This window comes from Mya arenaria, chromosome 11, assembly GCF_026914265.1.
Source record: "Mya arenaria isolate MELC-2E11 chromosome 11, ASM2691426v1".
NCBI lineage: Eukaryota > Metazoa > Mollusca > Bivalvia > Myida > Myidae > Mya > Mya arenaria.
This window is the reverse complement of record NC_069132.1, coordinates 63,353,258-63,378,697: the sequence shown is the minus strand read 5'-3', so window position 1 is coordinate 63,378,697 and position 25,440 is coordinate 63,353,258. Positions and strand designations below refer to the sequence as shown.

The window sequence follows — 25,440 nt, the reverse complement described above, 5'->3', positions numbered from 1 at the left end:
GGGGGGTCATAATATTCTTTTGTTCTAAGGGGGGTTATTTCATTCTTTTCTTGTAAGGGAGGTCATTGTATTCTATCTTCTAAGGGCTGTCATTGTATTCTTTTCTTCTAGGGGGTCATTGTATTTTTATCTTCTAAGGGAGGTCATTGTATTCTTTTCTTCTAAGGGGGTCATTGTATTCTTTTGTTAAAAGGGGGGTCATTGTTTTCTTTTCTTCTAAGGGGGGTCATTGTATTCTATATTCGAAGGGGGGTCATAATATTCTTTTCTTCTAAGGGGGTCATTGTATTATTTTTCTGTAAGGGGGGTCATTGTATTCTTTCTCTAAGGGGTAGTAATGGTCAGAATTTTGACAAATTACCTCAACATCTTTAAAGCAATCATATATTTTGTGCCCTGCTGACTGTCATAAGTGCCCTTAAATACAACTTTAACTTTTCTTCAATTTTGGTGTTTTTGGAGCAATCTACTTTCAGTTAGATGTAGAAATATCAGTCTGATACCTGTGTCATATAGGCTGTATATGGGGGTATTCATCAATTCTGTGAAAGTTCTATTTTGTATCATGTAAAGCTGTATCATTCATTTCTAGATGTAATAAAGTATATGCATATCTTTTCTGCACATGCACATTTTAAATCAGAGCAATTTGTATTTAAACTTTTATCTTGGCATAGAATTTACACATATATCAGAATTATGTAAAAGTCATACTTATTTTGTGTAAGTTTGAAGCAGATAAAAATGCCCATTTTATTGATTACAAATCATAACAATTCAACATTTTCATGCAGTTCTATATGCCATGGAAGTAGGATAATAAAATTAGATACAGTTATTTCTTCCATGACCTTTAAACTCAAGTGTGTTCCCTTAAATATCTCCGCAAAACTACATAACATGTCTAAGCAGTTTAATGCATAATAAAGACAGTCAAATATATTAAATACTAATAAATGAAAAATTAAATAATGACACACATAATCTGGTGTATTTAAATTTAATATCAAATAGAAGAATAAAACTTCATATAATATTATACTATCCATCTCAATATATAATATTGGCAAGTAACAATATTTACTAAACATGTTATCTTAATATATAGCATCTTCTACTGGCCTTTAATTAAAGCTGCACTCTCACAGATTGACTGTTTTGACATTTTATGTGTTTTTGGAATGAGCCTTTTTTTGCATAAATGTCTGGAAACCAGTGATACAAGACAGCAGACAAAAGATCAGATAGCAGTTTTTCATATTTACACTCCAAAATTAATATGTTATGGCTAAAAGCCTTACTAACGCTTTCGGAATGAAAAAATGAGATATTTTTTATTGTGTGTTATCTTACCTGACTGAATTTAAGGCATTAATATCAAAATCAGCTGATTCTAATAACAAAAAAAAGAAGATAAAATGTTAAAACTGTCAATCTGTGAGAGTGCAGCTTTAAATGTAAAACTAAAACCAAACCCTGGATAGTATCACCAATAATCTTATTAAATACAACTTGATTCCAGCTTTCAAGGCTGACCTTGAGAAGGATTTGACACGTGATTGTGGGGAGAATCTGCGTACACTTCTCACCATGATTCTGAGGGAGGGAAGGAGTTACGACACGACCATTGATGTGCAGGCTGTACAGGCTCTTGTTGATGTAAGAATTTTCATATACCAATGGTATGATTTTAGCTAGAGAGTAATGGAAGTGTGCTGCACCCTGCCCTTTTTGGTAACACTGTTCTGCCCTCAGGGATACCAGCATGGGAAACCTTTAGCCTTCGTAGAGTGAAATGCTAAGATAATCAAATTTGTCTTTTGTTTTGATTTATAGATTATGAATACATATTTACTTTACATATTTGATAGCTGAACCTAATATTACTTCAATGCAACACAGCTCTGAGAATTTGCTGTCAAGTTCTTCAAAGCATGATACAAAGTGCCTTTTTCACTCTGTTCCTTGTCTGCAGCACCCTGTCCTAGATAAAACCTAGCTAAGTCCATATCAATGGTGGTGATTTGTAGTTGTGTAATGCCCTGTGAATTCCTGTTTAATGGTATTGTATATGTTAGCTTTGCTGATAAAGTATTTTAAAAAAGGTTTTACTATTTAATTAATTATTCTGATTGCATTTGATATCTTTCTTTAACTTTTAAAGCAAAATCTGCTTGTGATATTTGAAAACAGCTTTGTTCATGAACAGACATTTACAGTTTACAAAGGTACCATATTGGTATGGGCTTGATAAATGGGTAACAGGACTTTTAATCTCACCATATTCTAGTTGATATTCATGCATTTGACTGAATGACTGATTTTTAGGTTGTTTTTTTCGAAGTAAAAACATTGAGTTATGGTCATAGCCTTCTTGTTATTGGTGTGGTAGTCATCAACGTCATTGTAATATATAATCTTTGAACTTGGCCATAGCTCAATAAATTTTAAAAATGTTCAAATGAAATTTGGCACACATTATGCCAGAGTCAACAATTCACACATGCATAGCAAGCCCCATATTTCTGCTTTAATACTTGTGGTATATGCCCCTTTCTCAAATAAAAACAAGTGGTTGTAAAGCATTGATTTTTGCTCCACGATTCTCTTGTTGTTTTATGTGTCACTTAATGTCATATATGAATTTCAGAATGGAGTTCCCTCAGATGCCTTCAACGATCTGGTAGCAAGGGAAAACCATTTCCAGGTCAAGGCAGTATTTGAGGAATATAAAAGGGTAAGTACGTAGTGTTTGCTTGAAGCAGTTCATGAGTTTGTTATGGACAAAGACTTTTGAAAATGTATTAAAGCAATTTATCATTGCAAGCACAACAAAAAAGGAATGTTTAAACTGGGACAAATAACAAATCCTACTCCCAGGTTAAACATTCTGAAACAGTTTTGGTAATGTTCCATAATGTTGTTTGCTTTTCTTGCCAAATATTTTAATTTTTACTGTTAAGTGTCTTCTTTCCATTTCAAAGTTAAAAAGTTTGAGTATTGTTATTATATGGCCTTGGTAATGAATTTAGCATTGACCACAGCGGCAATCAGGCAGCATGGCACCTACACTTAGACTGTGCTGAACTTGAAAATGAAACATGGTACACATGGTTCCCAGAGGCATTGTGCATGTGTCAAGGAAGGCACATAACTCTGGCTATAAGAAAAATTGATTCATGCCCCTTGTTCCACTGATAGTAAATAACAGCAGACTTGTGTTGATGTTTCCTCAGTGATGCTTTTATTTTGTGAGGATGAACAAAAACCTAGCCTTTTTCAGACAACTGTGTTTGGCACTAAATTGCAAACTCATTTTAGAAGAACTTATAGATATAAATGAACCTTGTCTTTGAAGAAATTAGGATTAAATTTGTGTTTCATTCTTATAATCTCTTTTCCCAAATATGACTCATGCTTACATGTAAATTTATTAACAGTTGACAGGGGACGATGTGTACACAGCTCTAACCAAGGCATCCTTGGGTGACGATGAAGAAGTTTACGTCAGTATTGGTAGGTTTTAGTTTGTACAATGTTCCAAACACAAACTTAAGTTAAGTTTTAGGTTATTTAAACTCATTTTATTGAGCTTGAGTGTTACAAAAACCGATAGCTGATAGAAACACAAGTCAATTTCCAGGGAAGAACCAGTACTGTTAGTTATTTTGTAAGACTATGAGAAAGTTTCATTGGTGGAGGCTCAAGCACATAACCTCTTTGGTGAGAAACACCAATACCACAACACCACTCTCTCCCTCATACATATACAGATATATTTTGCTTGTCTCATATTGTTATACTTAGTATTTCTGGAACATGCATATTTATTATTGGTTGTGATAGATAACTTGGAAATATCTTGGCCATCCATGTTCGAAGTCTATTCATTTGCAAAGCAAGTATTTAAAATCAAGATATTTTTTGACAAACTGCACAAAAACAGAACTCATTTCAAAAAGGTATCGTTATGTTAATTCACTAATGAAGATTGTAACAAAGCTAGATCAGCCTGTTTAATCATATTTAAGAATCTTCCTAGCTGTAAATCCATCCCTTAAATTGAGGATTGTATTCTTATACGATTTTGAATAAAATAAATATCAGCACATTGTCAGGAAGAATATATTTAGGGAATTTTGGTATGATTTGTATTTGTATTTACAGCAAAGGCAGTGGAGGACCCAGTCCAGTATTACAGTGAGCGGATCCATGGCTGTTTTACCAGTATGGGGGTGAATGATAACATGATCGTCCGACTTGTTGTGTCCAGATCAGAGGTAGGTAGTGAATGGAATTCCTATAAATATCAGCTAGATTTCTTATGATAGGATTTTTCACAAAAAATTCTGTGCAAGAATATACTCAGCCTTAAGATTAACTTTTGAGTCTATAGGATTATGTGTAAGACTTAGGGGGAACTTTGAAATGTATTTATGGCATAGATTCCATATTATAGTTTTTATAAACCAATGTCTATGATATTGCAAATTATTCCAGATTTTGAATCCAACTTAAGTTCCAACTTTACTTATTAGTAACAGTTTCCAACATTATTCATGATGTCAACTTTTGCTCTTACTTAGATTGAACAACCAGTAGGTGTCAACCTTTATCATGATGTCAACATTGACTCCAACTAGGATTGAACTACCAGTAGTAACAATGTCCCACTATTATCATGTTGGCTATCATGTTGTTCATTTCAGATTGACCTTGAAGACATTAAGGCACGATATATGGAGCTGTACAGTCAGTCACTGTATGACGCAGTGAACTCAAAATGCCAGGGAGAGTACAAAAACCTTCTCCTAGCCATTATAGACAAGTAAGACTATGCACAGAGCCACCAGTTACCAGTTGGAGCATGCAACATGTTGTTGTGGTTGTCACAGAGAACACACGCTTTAGATGTTGTAGAAATATTTTTTTGTGTTGGTCAATGTTTTTGGACCATTTTAGATTAGTGCTTTGCAAAGATTTGAACTGTTAGCTATTGAGCTTTGAGTTTGCATTTAGACAAATTGTGTATTGCAGTATATTCTATTTGAATACACTTTTTCATTATTATTTTGATGTAATTATTAAAGAAATTGATTATAATTGTCTTTATATATTGCTGAATGCATGTTAATTTAAGTGAAATAATAATTGTTTTATCGATGTATGGTCATTTCTACTGAATAATGATTATTGTGAAGATATTGTGATTTATTTGAGCTGTTTTATGTTGCTTTGCTTTTTGAAATATTTTAAATTATTTATAGCATCGCTTTGATTTATATTATTTATAGTATATGTTTAGTGAAAGTTGGTTTGTGTATCTTAAGATTAAAAATGATTTATAACTTGTCAGCATTATTATGCAATGTGTATATTTTAATGACATTACAATCACCTTTAGATCAGATTAAAACTGCAGCCGTTTAAATCTGGTATTTTTTGTATAAATGGCAGAATATATCTATAATTAAAGTACATAGCAGTCATAAACATTTCGTTCATGATTAGATGATGAACTTTTTAGAAAGTTAGAAACTGTATAACCAATTTAAAAAGCCTTATGGGTTGTTTTCTGATACATGTGTTCAGCCTAATATGAAAATGATGTCTATTTAATTAAAACACTCAAACTAGTTTAAACTAACGTTCTGGTGCAGAAAGATGGAAATTAAATACTAGTTTACATTCAACATCTATTGCAATATAACATATAAAAGCATATGCACTAAGGTCAATTAATGCATTATATCCATTCTTAATCATCATACAATCAAAAGAGCCTTTACACCATTTGAACATTCAGAACTTCCCATATGATTAAGAATTTTACAAATTGAGGACTGACAACACAATGTGTATACAAGCCCAAGTTGTATAAGGAGTTGTCTCCGTCTTGAGTTTAATGTCCTCAAATTAGAATTGGTAATCGTGTTTAAAACTTATCATGTCTTCCAGTATTTATGCTCACTTTGTATTGTGTGTTCAGTATTGGGTAATTTGTAATAAATATTAATATTGGAAATACAAAATCATTTTATGAGAATAATATGATTATTTTAAATCACAGTTATCGGGGACCTATTAACAAAGTTACTGTGAATTGTATGATATATCAGAGATTTTATTTTTTAAAATACATGAATATATTGAAACATTTTTAAAACTGTATATACATGTGTAGATCTTTATAATTTCTTGATATAATATTATTTTAAACAGCTTTCAATGAACTCTCTGACTAGTTGCACAGAAGTAAATTCAAATACAGAATGATACATCAGGTTAAAGTTAGATAATAAACATTCAGTTCATCCAATTAGTGACTTTCCTTAATTCAAACATTTCCCAAAAATACACACATTTATTGTATTGATTTTTACCCAAAAAGAAAAAAATATTTTTAGAAGCCATGTCATTTATATTATAATACTTCACTTTGATTCACATTCTGATATTTTGTTTAAACTTTAATAATAATAATAATAATAATAATAAAACTCTTACATTTCATGTAGTAGATTTTAAATGTTTTCGTTTTTGGGATAGGAAAAACTTTACAGTTATTTATGTTTGTTATGGTGATGATTTGTTATACATTTACAATTGTTTTTTTATTGTTAAAGAACTTTTTTTCATTTTCGGTATCCAATGTATAAATAAGCTAGTAATTTTACTGAGCCGTTGGTCATAAGGTTTAGTTGTAATTCTATATACTTATGGTATAATTTGAATGAATATTGCTTAATGATAACTGATCTAGGGTGGTAGTCAATATTGGTCTAAGCTGGAGCTAGGAACAAAGTAGCCAATCGGATTGCGTCGTATAAATAACGGACCAATCCCATGAATTAATGACGAATGATGAATGACCATACGATTGACTTAGGTTGCATATTTAAATCACGACCCCTGTATAGTAATTGACAAAAAAATCATCAGATAAAGGTAGAACAATTTGTTCTGTATTCTAACTGGAATCTGGGGTGAATATTTTGAGGGAAAAAAACTCATATATAATATTGTAATATTTTCTTTGGCACATATCTTTTTGTGCATATTGCTTTTGTACTCATATAATTTTCAATTAAAACCAATATGATATGGGGTCACCAGTCATCTAAAATTCACACCACTATATATCGGATACCTGAATATGATAAAATACAATGTATACATCAACATGGTACCTATTGTTATTTCTGCATGACAAATATGTGATCATTTATGTTCTTTCAAGAGTTTTTTTATATGTTTCATCAACATTTTTATATCTATGTTTATCTGTGATACTGATTTAGAGCATCTTTAATAAATTTAAGAACCAAAGTTAAGATGTTGTGTTTTTCCTATTGTTTGAGTGTTTGATCCAGGTATGACTTTTGGTGTCTGAAGTGTATTTAGGGGTCTAATATTTAATTTATCTACTTGTTTTCATTTGTAGAACGAACAAGGTAAATCATTTGTTATTTCGAAACATTTATTGATTAGTCATAAATTTAAACGGAAAGAAAATTGCAAAAATCCATGACTGTGATTTGTACAGTTTGTATACAAATTTATCTTTATAATTATGTCTGATGGTAAATACAGGTATTTAGTGTTTATATTATCTCAATAAATTTTATAATTTAAGATCAAAACTTCCCTTTGGTATTTATGAAGTACATTTGTACCTTTAACAAAACATGCTTCATGGTGTACCAGCTCTACGTTTGTTAGCAATTTGGTTCCCTGCTTGTAGTGTTTGCGCTGCGATGCAAGACAGTTTGCTTAAATGAGCTTCAGTAAGCCTTATTGTTTGTTTATTTTTTTTTGGAAAAAATGTGAAAGCATTAAGTGAAACGACCATGAAAGTTAACAATTCCGTTCTAACAGACAAATACCAGTTTTAAGAGTCTCACCCTGTAAGAAGTTTCTTGGAAACTTTTAGAGACATTTTGGATTCGAAACTTGATGATAGTTTGCTTGATTGTTATGCATGGCAGCTATTAGTGCAAACAGTCTTACTTTTCGCCATAGAATTTCAACTCCAAGCAATTCTAAAAATGAACAAGAATACTCTCAGAACATATTTGAAAAACGGCTACTTGTTATATGTCCCTTATTATTATAGTGTACACAAATATAGAATTGCCAGACATTTTGTGCACCCAGCTTGCTATATCGTATACCCTGTGTGAGTGTTCTGCACGATTGTTGCTGTTGTTCCCTACTCAGACCCACACCTGAAATTGTATTGGTGTTTTTTGGTAAACGAAAAGTGATTTTAAACCCCCTTGGCTTGTTGACGCATGCTTCATCGCCGTCCAATAATGTTACATTTCTTTCATATGGAACTGAATTAATTCACATATATTTCGCATGCCCTATAACATCAATATTTATTTATTGTCAAAAGGATATCGATATAAAAGTACAATAAATACAGCATGTGTTTTTTTTATGAAAAATGAACGTAAACTTAGTATATTGACTGCTATTCTTGTCCCTGAACGGGTTTCGGTAATAATTATATCAAAACGTTTATTATGCAGATTTTTTAATACATTCGCCTCAATGTGTATTGGTATTTTAGAGTACATGGATTAGATAGGTATAACTGCTTATTTTTCTATAACAAGTACACCTGTTCCTTAGAAATGTCAACCAGTCCGAAAACGTCGAGTCCAACACAACAGCACATAGAGACAACAAAGACACAGACCAGTCAGTTAACCCACCAACTTCATCTGATACCGATGACTCAAAAGAAGAATCAAACACAAAGGGAACAGTGTCACCTGCTGAAACCTTCGACCCTCTAAACGATTGCGAGACATTGAATAATGCGATGGCTGGCTTTGGGACGGACGAAGCGGCCATAATTGACGTGTTAGCTAGAAGGGCCAATGCCGAGCGACAAGATATTAAGGTTAAATATAAGGAAAAGTATAAAAAGGTACTGATGTTATAAATGATTATCAATGTGACGTATTCCTTTCAGGTCTTTCCAAAACATAACTGCACTGAAATGGTTGTAAATCATTCTGTAGTATTTGCTTAAATGTTCTAAGATGACTGTTAAGTTGTTAAGTTCTACACATTTAAAGTATGCTTTTGATAATAACTAGTATTCCATCTATTCAAAACTGAAGGAGCGACACAAAATTAATTGCCAAATCAGTCTTAACCATGTCACAAACCATAGGCTATTGTCTGTCTTGTAAACTGAAGAGAAATACAATGACTTACCCCTGTTTCTTTAAAAGGATCTGGAACGTGAACTAACCAGCGAATTACGTGGTGACTTTGAGGCTCTTACTGTGGCTCTGCTTACTCCACCGGTTGAATATGACGTAAAATGTTTGAATGGTGCTATCAAAGGCATAGGCACCGACGAAGCAGTTCTCGTTTCCATCATAGCCACCCGGAATATACAGGTGCATGTTTTATGCATGCTAAGTCTACCTTGTTGCACTATAATGATGACAATTTGGAGTTCTTGGAGTTCAATTCTCTGACTGTTTGTAGGCAGTTGCCAAAATCATGGTTAGATATTAGACTACAATAGATTCCGTTTCTTTATGAACCTATTTGTCGAAGTTTTTAGTTGTTTTAAAGAGTTCGTATCAAATGTAATGTCTTATGTTTTTTTTTCTTTAGGAAATGGAAGCAATTAAGCTAAAATACGAAGAGAGTAAGTGCATCACATTGTTTTTGAGCTATCCTGTTAACGAATTAACTAACATATTCTCGATATCTTTAACACACACTTGATTTAGAATACAGTAAACTGAAATACCATTTCGTCTCGTAAAAATAGGAGAGGGGCCTCGCACTTTAATCATCTTGTTACATAATGCTTTATTTGAATAAAACCTATTTGAGCAAGTATGTTTTCTTACCTATAACATTCATATGCTTCTTGTTTAAAACCATACGTCCATGTCCAGTGTATGGTCGGAGACTAGAAGCAGATGTATGTGAAGATGTCTCTGGTGGACTAGAGAGGATGTTAGTTCAGCTGTTGGCCTGTGAGAGGGACCAGCGTGATACAGTCGATATGGAAGAGGTGAAGCAAGATGTACAAAGATTGTACAAGGTAAGGTAGAAGTAGTATAACGTTGCGTTACGTTTGTAAATATGTCTCTAGTGATCTGGAAAAATGTTACTGTAGTTTTTGGCTTTGAGAGAGACCAGGGTCCCACTTTATTGAAGAGATGCAGCTAGATGTGCACATGTAATACAAGGTAAGGCAGAAGTTTTACATGGTTGCAAAATGTTTAGGATGACGTTACCAGTGAACAAGAGAAAATGCATCTTCAGGTGTTGGCGTGTAGGACGGACAGGAGTCACACAGTCAATATGGAAGATGGCAATGTACAAGGCAATGGGGAAGTTTTATACGGCCATAGAATGTATGTGAATATGTCTCAGGTGATCAAGGGAGGATGTTTCTTCAGTTGCTGACGAGTGAGTGGGACCCAGGTAGCAAAGTCAATATAGGGCGGGTGCAACAAGATTTGCACAGACAGGTTTAGGTTAAGAGCGCTAGATACGATTGTGTTATTTACTGGCGGTGGTCTAAAGATAAATGTGTTTATCTGTTTGCGTTTATGAGGGTTTCGCAAACATGCTATTATAGGTAAGAGATGTAGTTTACAAAACGAAACAATTTGTCATAAACAATGTTTTAAGCATTTAACTCTTTCTCATTTATTCCAATTGTAGAATCACGCACCTTTAGTTTTGTATACTTTTGAAAGAATTTCAAAAAATATTTCAGGAAGGGCAAATTTCAATCGACCCAAACGATGATGTCTTTAATGAAATCATTGTGAAAAAGGACAGAGCTCATGTTAAAGCCACATTCGAGGAATACAAAAAGGTAAATATAAGTATCTGAAGATGAAACTGACAGTTTGGCATCTTACTCTGTAAAGTTATAAAATAGTTATTTATATTACATTTTTGATGTTGACATAGACAAATGTCCAACACTGTTTTTGTTAACACAAACAGACATATCCTGAAGCATGTTTTCTAATTAACATAATGCTTAAAGTAATTATGAAGTATACTATTGATATGGACTTCAAGGATAAAGCCTAATAATAAACCATAAGTATTTAATTAAGCAACTACATTTTGCTGTTTCAGGTGACGGGGGCTGATATATACCACGCAATAAAAGAGGCGCTTACTGGCGACGCGGAGACAGCCTATTTAAAATTAGGTAAGATATGTTAAATCCTTTGAATGGGTTCACTCAAATAAAATTTCAATAAACACGTAAGTTTGCGACAACGCCATAAACCACGTTTCTTTGTTTAGCAACATTGGCTCTTTCAATGTCCCTAGCTCAGCTAATAGAATATGTTATTAAATGTAATTAATGTGGCACAGTTTCTACATTTTACCTACACCTAAAATCCATAAACAAATCTTGATCTATCTTCAGTAACTCATTTCATTTCGAAAATGTTTGTTTAAGTTTGCCATTGTATATACAATAATAACTTAAGGAACTGAAGTAGGAATTGCTTCAATACTTCATTTATTTCCTTATAATTTAGAGAACACACAGCCCTCTTTGAAACAATATAAAAATCTTCTTGAAAATTGTTAGTAGTGTGAAACTGTAGTGCAAACTATCCAAATACAATGATTGTAATTTGACCCTCTATATATATAAAATGTGTGTCTTTAAGGTGGGTTGATAAATGTAAAACTATCTCCATTCAATAGAAAGCTTGCCATTTTTTTCTAGCAGATCACTATCTGACTATTGTTAAACATGTTTGCAACGCTACCGAAGAGGGGGGACTTTCTGTGAAAATGTCCTGAAATATTTCATTATAAAAAGGTATAAAAAGGTTCATTTGTTTGTCCGCTTCCTAGTTTTGACAAGCCTATAAAACCAGCTTAAGTGCACAAACCTCACTCTTATCCCAACAATCCTAAATAAAGAAAAAAGCGTAAAAGGTAAATCTTACCAAAGTATGCATTTACTTGAGGAAAGTTAATAATTAAACAAATAATAATATACTTATAGGTAAACCCCAAGTACTTAAATGATAAGAGATCCAAACTCTATCGGCAGATGGAGAAATACAATTCAGAGCTCCTGATGCAAAAACTTTTCAAAGATACGATGCAGTCATTGTTTGAAACTATGAGCATCACACACAGTCTGCCTTATAAAATAAAAGGCTTAAAACTGTATGATCATAGAGTTTCATAATAAAAAAGCATCATTGTACAAAACTAGGAACAAATGAAGAAAACATTATTAAAAATAAAAGCGATATATATTAGCTAATTTTTTCTTTATGAAATTGACGTCACATGCGAAACCTCGTTTGTGTTTTATAATGTTGATATTGATGAACTGAATTTTGTTTTGTAATGTAATGAAAAAAAGTAACAAAATCCATATCAGTAATTGGTCTTCATTTAAGATTCTGCTTTTCATGAAATGATTTTCAATAATCTATCCGAAAATTGTTCATAGTGTAATTTCATAATGAGAAGCTTTAATTTGAAGAAGCCAAGAAAACAGACTCTAAATCATTTCTTCGTAATTTTTTAGCGAAGGCCATTGAGGATCCAATTCAGTATTACACGGACGCCCTGCATGCCTGTTTTAAAGGCCTGGGAACAAATGATGGGGAAGTCATCAGAATTGTCGTCTCTAGATCCGAGGTAAATTGGCGTCTTTTACATGCTAAATTAATAAACACAAATTGAAATATTGAACTTGTAACAGCGATTTTTTTCCATTCTTAAATCTGAATTTCTATGATAATATTTGAAATTAGGCTTTTTAATTTTCATCAGACTTGATGTTTTATTCGTTAACCAAATTTCTTCTTACATTTCGAACAAAATTATCCTTTACGATGACTGACCCTATAAAACATGAACCACTCCCTTTAAATGGTTTGTTTCAGATTGACCTTGGTGACATATCAACCCGGTACCAACGAACGTACGGGTCGTCACTTGCTCAGAGTGTGGAGGACGAGTGTAGCGGCGATTACAAACGCCTCCTTCTAGCGATTGTAGGGAGGTGGTGTGGTCAATAATAGGTTTAGCGGAACTGATTTGGGGGGAGACTAATTAAATAAACAAAACATTTTGAATGATATTAACATGTTTTGAAATATTCTTCATGAAGTTTTGATTTGGTGGTTATTTGTTTTATCGATACAATGCAAATCAAACTTTTTAATAACTTGTCTCGCTTAAATCAAAACGATTCAGAAAACCTCGAATTATTTTTGAAAGCTGTCTGTTATTGTCGGCACTTGCAATATTACTGTTATAAATATATTTCTTGATGTATATTACTGTTCTTTTTCTTTTTTTGCGGATAGCAAAACATAAATCGTGATATTTAACATATTTTTAAATGTTATCTAATTCTAATAATATAAAACCATTATAATATATTGTAAATCTGATAACAGAGTCAACATAGTGTTATCTATTAATTGTGCAACATATTATATTTGTATTGCATTGGTGTTTTTGTTATGTTTATTCATTTATTATTTATTCAGTTATTTAATTTTTGTAACATCTGTGTAATTATTGTACTGTTATTGTATGACATATTATGGCCTATGCATGTTTGTAAATACAATATTGGAAAAATGTTGGTTCTTCATTATCCTATTACTTAGAATAAAACATGAAACTTCCTCGTGATAGATAATAAACTTTAGGGAATTATAAATTTTGACGTCAAAATATGCGAAGTTAGGGTTATGACGCCATTACTGACATCGTTGAGTGGTGAAATAAAATTGCCATTTAGTCGACAACAAGACCGTTCACTCCAAAAGTCAAAAATCTTTGAAAAAGGCATAATATAGAGGTATGTGAAGAAGATGGATGATTAAGATGGCGGAGGAGGTGACATCCATAAGTTATCGGACAGTTTGGCTGTTATGTCGTTGCAAATCAATTAAACACTTAAAACTCAAATGTTAATAATTCATGTTTAATTTACGACATCATACAAATTGTAAACTTTATAAAATATACTGGATTTATGAACAATAGCCTCATAAAAATGTGTATAAATATGAACATATTCATATCTTAACCAATCCAATTGGGCATCAAGAAAATGACCATGGGCGTTTGCCAAATGGAACATCTTTAAACAGAATATGTTTCACACATATGTCATCGAATAAAACATTCCTACTTCACATAAGATACTCAATTTAACAATCGAGCGGCATATTTGTAACAAATTGATGGCTAATTCATTTTATCTGTTACATGTTAACATTGGCTGCGGACGTTTGCATCATAGGATAATATTTGCTTCGAAGTGTTCACAGAAACCATGCATGTGAGACCAACACACCGATCGAAAGACAAAATAATGCATTCTTTTCTTCGCTATGTCTCTTTAACGGAATCCTGAGTATAGCGAAAAAATCGATAAAAAACATACCTGGATCGAAGTGACATTTTTTATACACAACGCGTTACCTAATGCAGGGAACACGTTGGAAGGGAGACATGATGTTTTGAAGCGGGGCTTCGAAGCTTAGAGTCATACACAATACGTTACCTAATGCAGGGTACACCTTGAAAGGGAGACAAGATGTTTGGATACAGGGCTTCGTAGCTTAGAGTCATACACAATACGTTACCTAATGCAGGGTACACCTTGAAAGGGAGACATGATGTTTGGGTTCGGGGCCTCGAAGCTTAGAGTCATAAACAATACGTTACCTAATGCAGGGTACACCTTGAAAGGGAGGCATTATGTTTGGATTTGGGGCTTCCAAGCTTAGAGTAATAAACAATACGTTACCTAATGCAGGGTATGCCTTGACAGGGAGGCATAATGTTTGGATTCGGGGCTTCGAAGCTTAGAGTCATACACAATACGTTACCTAATGCAGGGTACGCCTTGACAGGGAGGCATGATGTTTGGATTCGGGGCTTCGAAGCTTAGAGTTATATACAATACGTTACCTTATGCAGGGTACACCTTGAAAGGGAGACATGATGTTTGGAAGCGGGGCTTCGAAGCTTAGAGTCATATACAATACGTTACCTAATGTAGGGTACACCTTGAAAGGGAGACATGATGTTTGGATTTGGGGCTTCCAAGCTTAGAGTCATATACAATGCGTTACCTAATGCAGGGTACGCCGTGACAGGGAGGCATGATGTTTGGATTCGGGGCTTCGAAGCTTAGAGTCATGCACAATACGTTACCTAATGCAGGGTACACATTGAAAGGGAAACATGATGTTTGGATGCGGGACTTCGAAGCTTAGAGTCATACACAATACGTTACCTAATGCAGGGTACACATTGAAAGGGAGACATAATGTTTGGATGCGGGGCTTCGAAGCTTAAGAGTCGTACACAATACGTTACCTAATGCAGGGTACACCTTGAAAGGGAGGCATAATGTTTGGATGCGGGGCTTCGAAGCTTAGAGTAATAAACAATACGTTACCTAATGCAGGGTACGCCGTGACAGGGAGGCATGATGTTTGGATGCGGGGCTTCGAAGCTTAAGAGTCATATACAATACGTTACCTAATGCAGGGTACACATTGAAAGGGAGACATGATATTTTGATGCGGGGCTTCGAAGCTTAGAGTCATATACAATACGTTACCTAATGCAGGGTACACCTTGAAAGGGAGGCATGATGTTTGGATGCGGGACTTCGAAGCTTAGAGTCATACACAATACGTTACCTAATGCAGGGTACACCTTGAAAGGGAGGCATGATGTTTGGATGTGGGGCTTCGAAGCTTAGAGTCATATACAATACGTTACCTAATGCAGGGTACACATTGAAAGGGAGACATGATGTTTGGATGCGGGACTTCGAAGCTTAGAGTCATACACAATACGTTACCGAATGCAGGGTACAGCTTGAAAGGGAGACATGATGTTTGGATGCGAGGCTTCGAAGCTTAGAGTCATATACAATACGTTACCTAATGCAGGGTACGCCGTGACAGGGAGGCATGATGTTTGGATGCGAGGCTTCGAAGCTTAGAGTCATACACAATATGTTACCTAATGCAGGGTACACCTTGAAAGGGAGACATGATGTTTGGATGCGGGACTTCGAAGCTTAGAGTCGTATTCAATACGTTACCTAATGCAGGGTACACCTTGAAAGGGAGACATGATGTTTGGATGCGGGACTTCGAAGCTTAGAGTCATAAACAATACGTTACCTAATGCAGGGTGCACCTTGAAAGGGAGACATGATGTTTGGATGCGGGGCGTTGAAGCTTAGAGTAATGCACTATACGTAACTTTATGCAGGGTACACGTTTGAAGGGAGACATGATGTTTGGATGCGGGGCTTTGAAGCTTAGAGTGATGCACTATACGTAACTTTATGCAGGGAACACGTTGGAAGGGAGACACAAATTTTGGATGCGCGGCTTTGATGCTTAAAGTGATGCACAATACGTTACCTAATGCAGGGAACACGTTGAAATGGAGACACAATTTTTGGATGTGGGGCTTCGAAGCTTAGAGTCATACACAATACGTAACATTATACAGGGAACACATTTGAATGGAGACATATTTTTTGGATGCGGGGAATTGAAGCTAAGAGTCAAACACAACGCGTTACCTAATGCAGGGAACACGTTGGAAGGCAGACATGATGTTTGGATTCGGGGATTTGAAGCTTAAAGTGATACGCAATACGTTATCTAAAGCAGGGAACACGATGGAAGGGAGACATGGTGTTTGCATGTGAGGATTTAATGCTTAGAGTGATGCACAATACGTTATCTAAAGCATGTTTTGACAGAGCACATGTTCTTCGTTTCTTATAAAACAATTTAAACATATCGTTAATAGGAAGAAAACTCGTATTCATGTCAAGATAGCGAACAAATACAAAGCTTCGTAATCGATCGCTAGTCTGCTGTATAGCTATTCATATTTATGTAATTTAACTTTATGTAAGATCAAGGTCAGACTTTAAAATCTTTACAATCAGATATTGAATCATGTTCTTTCGATACATTAACAAAATACCCATTAAGTTAAAGGAACATTTCATATTGTAACTTCTGTTTTATCTATATGTTTCTATAATAATTACCATAACATGACAACATTGCCAGTAGAAGGCCATGTTTCTTTTTTGTGATTTTTTTTATGTTCTATGTCTTTGGCGTTTACCCAGTGCCATTAAACCGGGTTTATGTTTAAACTTTTTAATACTGAGCTTGTTTCTGTACCTTTTCGCATAATTATTCCTATTTATTTCACGTATTCATATTTATTAAAGAAATTCAGAAAGGATTTTGGTGTGTTTGTATGTCATATTCACTTTTTTTAAATATCAGTGAATTCTTTGAGGGTTTCTAAAGCTCACGATTAATATTAAAATCAGCATTGAGTGCTTTCAACTACAGTCTAATTTACATTTGTTTGCTCAAGAATTTGCATCTTAATAATAGAAAGTACCTTAAAATGAATTGACAGGACTTTAGAAAGCAATCTTAGCCCTTTTAACTTGTTTTGGCCAGACATCCTTCATATTCAACTCCTTGTCTCTAGCTATTATTCAGGATTGATACTTTTCAGTTGTTACAACACCTGTTTCTGTTTTGTTGACTGTTCTAAGGCGGTAAACCAACATGACCAACATGAACTTTTATGTTGAGTTGCATATACATGTAATATACTGCATGGGTTTAGTCATTGTGTTTCTCCTATTGTGTCTATAAAGCCTCATATGACGCATCTCTACGCTGAATTTGCGATATACATCTAAGGAAAATCTTTTCTGAAGAAGGAAAAACAATGTCTGAGAAGATATGTTTGTTAATGTTATTAAGCAAACTACTCTTTATCTATTTTCTCTTGATAGTTTGTGCCTTTAACTTGCAACTTTGGAAGCTGTCCAAGGTACTTGGATATACGTACTTTTTGAAAATATTCAACCTATGTGTCTATAGAATAATAAGAATTCTTGTATAATAAGAGCAAAGAAATTTCAAAAGGCAAGGGAGCGTTTGCTACTAAATTGAGCGCCTGTCAAAATTTAAAGGATATCGTCCGTTTTATTAGCCGTTTATTTCGTTAAACAGTATCGTTATAGGTTATAGACTGCCGAAAATCGGTATGTCGGCTGGGCGTAAGGACATTCGGGTTTCGATTATATCTTTTGGTTTTCATTTCGTTTACAAAGGAGACCAACCATTTTTACATCCGTATCATTCAGCTCAAGGACTTTTGCAACAAAACTTATAAGTCTATTTCCGGTCTCTTCGAGGCGTCGGTGCCGTAAAATAATGATACGCTTCAGGAAAAAAAACAGTTAAATCACGATTGTGTTAGTATAAACAAAAGGTTTTCTGTTATGACAAACCACTATCCAATTAATCCTAACACATCGACGCAAATAAAATGTTAAGAAATCTGATTTGCAGTTTGTGTATACCACGTGATAAAATACATAATAAATGCTACGTTGGAAGGAAATCTTTATTCACACACTGATTTGTTGATATCAATTTGAAAAATTGGCTGTTCAAAATATGCATAGATAAAGTGTTTTAAAGGGACAAGACACCAGCTGTTCCCAAAATACATCAGTTCCCCAGGCCTAGTGTTTTGGGGCCATTAATACATCATTTTACATCTTTTAAATAAAGATGACAAAACTCATATCGCTCTCTCGACTGTTTAAATAGTACGGAATGCCATTTTCAGCACTTTCAAAAGTTTCCATTGATCAATCTCCACCGATAGAAGTCTGTTATAACCCGCAGCCTTTTAATGTTCGTTCTTCCGTGAAGTCATGCATCGTGTATATTTAGCATGTGAACGTCACGCGATGTGTACAAATAAATATACCGACCTTATTCTTAAACGGACTGGTAGACAACCCCGGTAAATGCCGATTTGTAAAAATGCGCAAAAAATGCAAAAGCTGCATGTGTCGTTAGCGATGTGATACATCATAGGTTTTTGACAATTTCCTTATTTGCCTAGCAAATTGATCGTCTGGAGTCTTGTCCCTTTAACTCTGCTGTGTTTCTCTATATCATCAGAATAAATTGATTTTGTAATCTAGAAACATACAATGCACCATCTATCAATGGTTCATTACACATATATGTGCGGTTTTGAGGTTTGCCAACGTAAACTGGTTTAAACCCCCAGTACATTTTACTGACCGTCAAAAGGCGGTACCAAACAATCCTTGATAAACATACAAAGTTTTTTATATAGTATATATGCACTGTGCTGTTTGTGGAGTTTTGTGCTGTTCTTTCATGTTTCTTCTTTGTGCTGTTTTTGTTTTTGTGATCTATGTCTTTGGCGTTTACCCAGTGCCATTAAATCGGCTTTATGTTCAAACTTATTGCTTGTTACTGTATTTTTTATAAAAGCATTTAAGAGAGTTTTATTATTATGACTAAGGTCCCATTTACGATATTATAAGTATTAAAGCGTTTACATTGGTTGACTGGACGAGCTAGATAGAGAATACACTTTACAACCGGTGCATATTTACTGATATAAGACAGACATGAAGCAAATGCTATATTTAGATAATGTGAGTCGTTGCATGTTCCGCCTTTATAGTGATAAGGGAAGTTAAAGGATATCACTTTAAAATATTGCCTTGACAAAATGGCAACCGAAATAATTATAAAAAATCTCAGAAGTGTTTTAGATAGTCGGAAAAAAACTGTTTTGGTGTTAAGAAATATTTACAAGGAATGCCAAAAAGCTGGCAAAAAATATAACACAGCAAACATTTTTACAAGAGTTTTATCTATTGCGGCTGGAACGGCTTCAGTTGGACTTGCCATCGCGACGCCTTTTACTGCTGGGCTTACCGGTGCGCCTGCCGTAGTACTTGCTGGTGTATCTGCTGCTAGTTCTGCTGCGTCACTCGGGACATCATTTGCCCAAACTATCAGCGAAAATGGCTTGATGAAACAAGTGCATGCGGCTCTGGAAGAAGACCGTAGGGCATCTGCGCGACTTGAAAATGCTCTGAGGGCAATCCTTGAGATTCAGTCATTAGCGTTGGACACTACAAAGTTTGCAGCAAGCTTAGCGAAACTTGGAATTCATACACTGAATAAAAGCGCAGATATTCTGAAAGCGTCTGGTAAGTCAATGAAGATTGTTGATTCCGTAACGGATGCCGCCCAACTCTTTGGAAAAGCCGGTAAGGCCCTAACCACAGTCAGTAAAGTTGTTTCGGCTGTTTCGATTCCCGTTGATATCATGCTGCTCATTGTCGACCTGAAGGATTGCGCTAATGAAAATTATTCGGAAGCAGCAGCAAAAATCAAGAATGCTATCGAGGAATTGATGCAAATGATAGCAGTAATGCAAGACTTCCTTGCAGGTAAATTAATTCTTTATGCAGTTGATTATAATGATGATGATGATGATGATGATGATGCTGGTAATGATGATGGTGGCGGTGATGATAATTGAGGTGGTGGTGACGATTGGTTATAATATTGATGGTGGTGTTTGTGGTTGTGCTGTTGGTGGTGATGATGGTAGTGATGATGTTGGTGGTGATGATGATGATGGTGGTGATGATAATGATGATGATGATGATGATGGTGGAGGTGGTGTTGATAATGGTGGTGGTGGTGACGATTGATAATGATAATGTGGTTGAGCTGTTGGTGTTGGGGGGATGATGATGATAATGATGATGATGATGATGATGATGATGATGATGATGATGATGATGATGATGATGATGGTGGTGGTGGTGGTGATGATGATGATGATGATGATGATGATGTTGGTGGTAGTGGTAATGGTGGTGGTGATGATGATGTTGATGATCATGATGATCATGAGTCATAATCAAATATTGTTTGCATTTTAATATTTTTTATGATGATGATGATGATGATGATGATGATGATGGATGATGGATGATATTGATGATATAGATGATGGTGGTGATGATGATGTTGATGGCGATGATCATGAGTCATACTCTGATATTGTTTGCGTTTCAAAAGGTTTTATTAAAGTGAGCTGTAAATCAACCTCAATACTAGGCTGGTGTACTTCTATTTTCTCATTTCAGAACTAGAAGGTTGAGAAGAAAATACAGATAAATGGCTACATGCGTGAAACGGATGTTAGATACGTACAATATACCATCCGTCATTGGTTCATTGCATATACAGTGCAGTTTAAAAATCTTATGAATTAAAATTATTCAAGCATTAAAATTGGTTGACTAGGCAAGCTTGAAAGAGAATATTAACCGGTGCATATATTCTGATAAACAGATATTCCTCAAATGCTGTATTTAAATATATAAGACATTTCAATGTACGTATATGATACATTGTTTCTGCAAAACAACGCCGCATTATTTTTGATTCTGTCGTTGTTTAGTTTATTATATAACTTCCTTTTGATGGCTACATCAACTACGTTGATATATAAACCGCGCATTTATTAGACTAAAGGATAAGTGTTTCTTTCATTAAAAGAAAGCAATAGATTTCACCGAGGTAGCACCACAAACTGTATTTTACGAGCAGCTATGACATGCGTGAACTATTTCCTTTTAGTGTTCATGAGGTGAATCATAATCTAATCTTATACTGAAGTATATCATATATACATTTTTCATGTTTTTCATGCGTGTATTTAATAAAAATGTATAACTATTGATAATTGATTAGGAAATCACTCCTAAAATAATCCAAATGCATAAAAGGAGTCATTCCATTTTATTTTTTCTTCTCTGTATTTGTGCGTTTACGTCGTCACATTTCAGTACAAATGAACTACATGTACTTGATATTGCTCTATAGTATTAATTTTCCAACCGCGATGTTCGTGAAATACAATATTTCGTTTTAACAATTAAATCAATCCGTTATATTGTATATTGTTTATTTGTATTAGTCTTGTTTTATCTGTAATAAATTTATGGATTGTTATTTAGATAACTACTGTATATTATAATGTGACTTTAGAATTATTTTATATTAAAATAAATGTTGTCATTTGTTCGTTTGCATTTAATATATTATAGTTCAAACTAATAGTATAATAGTATATCCAAACTTTGCCAACCACTGGATGTTTACTTCGTGTTGTTCGCAGGTATAGACAACTAAGACTCGTGTGCCGGACGGTTCGTCAGGCTCCCCCCCCCCCCTCTACCCCCCCCCCCCCCCCCCGATTGTTGTCAATCCCAGGTCTTTATTCTGTTAACAATACATTAAGTACCATTGGCAAAATGCCTGACAAAATCTTGTTTTCATGAATGTGATTGAGTTAGGGGATATGATGAAATTTCTCGTTACAATTTAATACTTTTAAGCTTTGACGATTAGTCATGTTATCATACAGGAATTTTGTTACTAAATATAAAAAACTCATTTCATTGGCTTTAATTGAAAAAAATGTCCCAATTCTGATACATTGAAACTGCCTAATTGATCATTCAGGATTATGAAATTTTCCCACGGTACTCAGTAAAACAGAGTAAAATATTGTACTCGGGGTATAGATGATGGGCTAACTCAGTACAGTAACTTTTATAAGAAGACGTTTTTTATATTCCCGTTCATATAACGGGACGTTTTTTAGTTTCACCTTCGGCGAGGGAACAGTACGCAAACGGGTATGTGGTGTCATTCATTTCTTTTGTTCTTTCCGAAACTTAAGAACCATGCTTCCAATCATCACTGAAGTCAACCGAATGAATATGAGCTTACTATCTTGGACATGTTTAATAACCTGACATATTGTCAGAGTCACCTTAATTACCTTAAAGTGATTATGATTGATTTAAGATTAAAGAGGCCTTTGTCTATCTATCGCCAGATTACCTAACTCAGTTCATGTTCGATGACAAACCATGTTCCCTCAGTCACTCCAGAGAAATGACCCTGTTAACGGTTTTAATATCAAATTAAACTAACTTATATACCGTTATGATAAACCTAGGACCTTAGAGACAAGGAGATACACAGTTGATTCGTGTTCCATGAAGCTGTAGAGAGACTCGGGAACCATGAAACAAAGCGCGCTGGTATCATGTGTATAAGGTCAAAACAGGTATCAACTTGATGAAATATATCAAATGTTTATTAGTTTGTTTGTTTTTGAAAAAAAAAATGAGGTGTTGCCATATTTTTTTTATGCCGTTGTTATCATGGCTTTTATCAACATGGCCGCTGGTGATGTAAGAAAACATTACTTCTAGCCATAACTTTTTAAAGTGGCTGCAGAATCTTGTTTAGATTTTAGATCACTAGGCACGTCCACGTTGCTTTATTGAAAACTGTTATTAATATACATAAAAAGGCACACACGTTATCTTTTCGATTGAACATTTAGTATCTTCACTATACTTATATATATTTTCACCAAATGAGCATTAAGAAAACCCCGGATGAGCTTTGGCATCATTGAGGGGTTATTATCTTGTTGTACATGCTTTGCACAAATGAGAACAGAGATCTTAAGATAATGCCTATGTCATGCAAACAATTCAGATATGTTTCTATATTCTTAGCATAAATATGATACATTTTACAACGATTATGAATGTTATAACGTCACTCTCGTTGGCAGGATGCTTTCCGAGAGTGTTGGCTTGTGTTGTTAGGGAAACCGGAGTTCCTGGAGAAAACCCACATGTCCGGCTTGGTGACAACTAACCAAGCTCACATGCGCCCAGGCCGGAAATCAAACCCGGGTCGCCTTGGTGAGAAGCGAGTGCGCTAACCGGACAACCTAAACTCGATATTCTTATGCAAAGTGGTCTCGTCCATGTGGTCAAGCGTAAAATATAAGAAATTTGCTATTTATGGCTCTAACAGCATGAATAGTTCAGAATGTACTCGAACGCTTCCGCGCGGGTGTATAAATTCAAACACGAGGGTATTTGGTATGACTTTACAATGTTGTGGGGACATCTATCAATAAATCACTGTAATTGAATAGCGTTGTTATCAGCATGCAGCTCACTGAACGGATAAATTACAGCGCTATTCACTTATTCTGCAAGCTTTTTATATAAAGTTGATCCTTATTTGTTCATACGGTATGAACGTTCGGTCGTGATTTTGTAAATCCATGATTCAGTAACAAGGGGAGCCATTAAGGCAGTATTTGGTGAACATAAAAGGTTAAATAGCGTTAACCTACAGTTAATGAACCTAAACGTGTTTTGTATAGACACTATAGAATACATATCAAAGCAACGTATGGTCTCAAGCACTACAACACAGGAACGTTAAGCCTTCTGATGCAGTTCTGATGTTATTTCATCAGGCTGCTATTTTTCGCGCCTCTTAAATATTTAGTTTGTCTTGGTTTATTTCTCAACGTAAAAACACAGTGGCAATCATTGAGGAATATGAAAGAGTAAAAAAGCGTTTTTATCATGCCCACGACTGAAATTTGTTTTGTATGTACAAACGGTTTTGTAAAACATATCAAAACAATTTATGGTTGCACTATGCCAAAGGACTTCTAAGCATACTAATACAGGTCCAGTGTTGTTACACAGGCTGCTGTTTCAATGCCTTTTAGTTGTTTAGTTTGTCTTGTCTGTTTTTAATTTTGGCACTTTTAAAATAATTATAAATGGTAAACCTTGTATTATAACCAAAAATAATTTATGATTGCATTTGCTAGCTTAGTTGTTTAGCTTTCTTATAATCTCTCTTTTAAACCTGATCCATGTTTGCCTCTTCATCAGAAAAGACTTGTTTAAAGAGCTTTATCTAAGGCCCGGTGAATATGTTTACAACAGTGTCACACCTGTATGTACCTGTATCTCTTTGAACGTTATGATACATAAATTGGAAAGCTGTGAGTCATAATTATTGGCTTCTGCTTCTCTTATGTAAGAAAGTTTTAATCTTTTATCATATAATATAAATTCAATATAAAAAAGTATGTTGATAAAAATCGATGATAAAAGGGTGATCTGGCTTAGTTATTTCTAGTCTGTATGTCTTATCAGTGTTTTTTTGGCGACTTCCTTTGTCTCTGTAATTTCCGTAGCGGTTTTGTAAATTAAATTCATTTGTGAAAATAGGAAACTAGTTCGTCATCCGGTTTAGTAATATAATAGAATCTGTCCTACTATAAACACATATTGTACATATTGAGAGGATTTTCATAATTGTATACTCATATGGCATGTGTCTTTATTTCCAGCAAAAAGCAGTGGAATACCATGTCCAGTATTACAGTAATAGGATCCATGGCTTTTTTACCAATATCTTTTTTAACTTTTACTATATTTTTTATGATATGAATCTTTATGAGGGATGTTTTTGGCCAGCTTAGATACACTAAGATAATCTGTGGGTTCTATAGTTTAGTAGTTAAATCCATAACACTTTCAAAAAATAGTGAGCGACATTGAAGTGCAACATGAAAACCCCGACTCTT

The 25,440-nt window shown here is 34.5% G+C and overlaps 2 protein-coding genes across 10 annotated transcripts in view; both read left to right on the top strand.

The window, feature by feature from the left end:
• The window catches only part of LOC128209108 (uncharacterized), a 60,175-nt gene extending 46,572 nt beyond the window's left edge, over positions 1–13,603 (top strand). For all 9 annotated transcript variants that reach the window (XM_052912976.1, XM_052912979.1, XM_052912978.1 and 6 more), the window contains 13 exons: positions 1,523–1,659; positions 2,651–2,737; positions 3,441–3,516; positions 4,168–4,280; positions 4,710–4,828; positions 8,641–8,941; positions 9,252–9,422; positions 9,646–9,679; positions 9,936–10,084; positions 10,769–10,870; positions 11,143–11,218; positions 12,575–12,687; positions 12,936–13,603. In XM_052912976.1, the coding sequence (XP_052768936.1) occupies positions 1,523–1,659; positions 2,651–2,737; positions 3,441–3,516; positions 4,168–4,280; positions 4,710–4,828; positions 8,641–8,941; positions 9,252–9,422; positions 9,646–9,679; positions 9,936–10,084; positions 10,769–10,870; positions 11,143–11,218; positions 12,575–12,687; positions 12,936–13,070 (1,613 nt within the window). In that variant the 3' untranslated portion in view covers positions 13,071–13,603. The remainder of the gene's footprint in view (positions 1–1,522; positions 1,660–2,650; positions 2,738–3,440; positions 3,517–4,167; positions 4,281–4,709; positions 4,829–8,640; positions 8,942–9,251; positions 9,423–9,645; positions 9,680–9,935; positions 10,085–10,768; positions 10,871–11,142; positions 11,219–12,574; positions 12,688–12,935) is intronic.
• A 5,947-nt stretch (positions 13,604–19,550) lies between these two features.
• On the top strand, positions 19,551–22,025 carry LOC128209614 (uncharacterized). Its single transcript, XM_052913715.1, has 2 exons — positions 19,551–20,383; positions 21,092–22,025. The coding sequence occupies exons 1-2, from the start codon at positions 19,654–19,656 to the stop codon at positions 21,103–21,105; spliced, it is 744 nt and encodes a 247-aa protein (XP_052769675.1). The 5' UTR covers positions 19,551–19,653; the 3' UTR covers positions 21,106–22,025.
• The last annotated feature ends 3,415 nt before the right edge of the window (positions 22,026–25,440 follow it).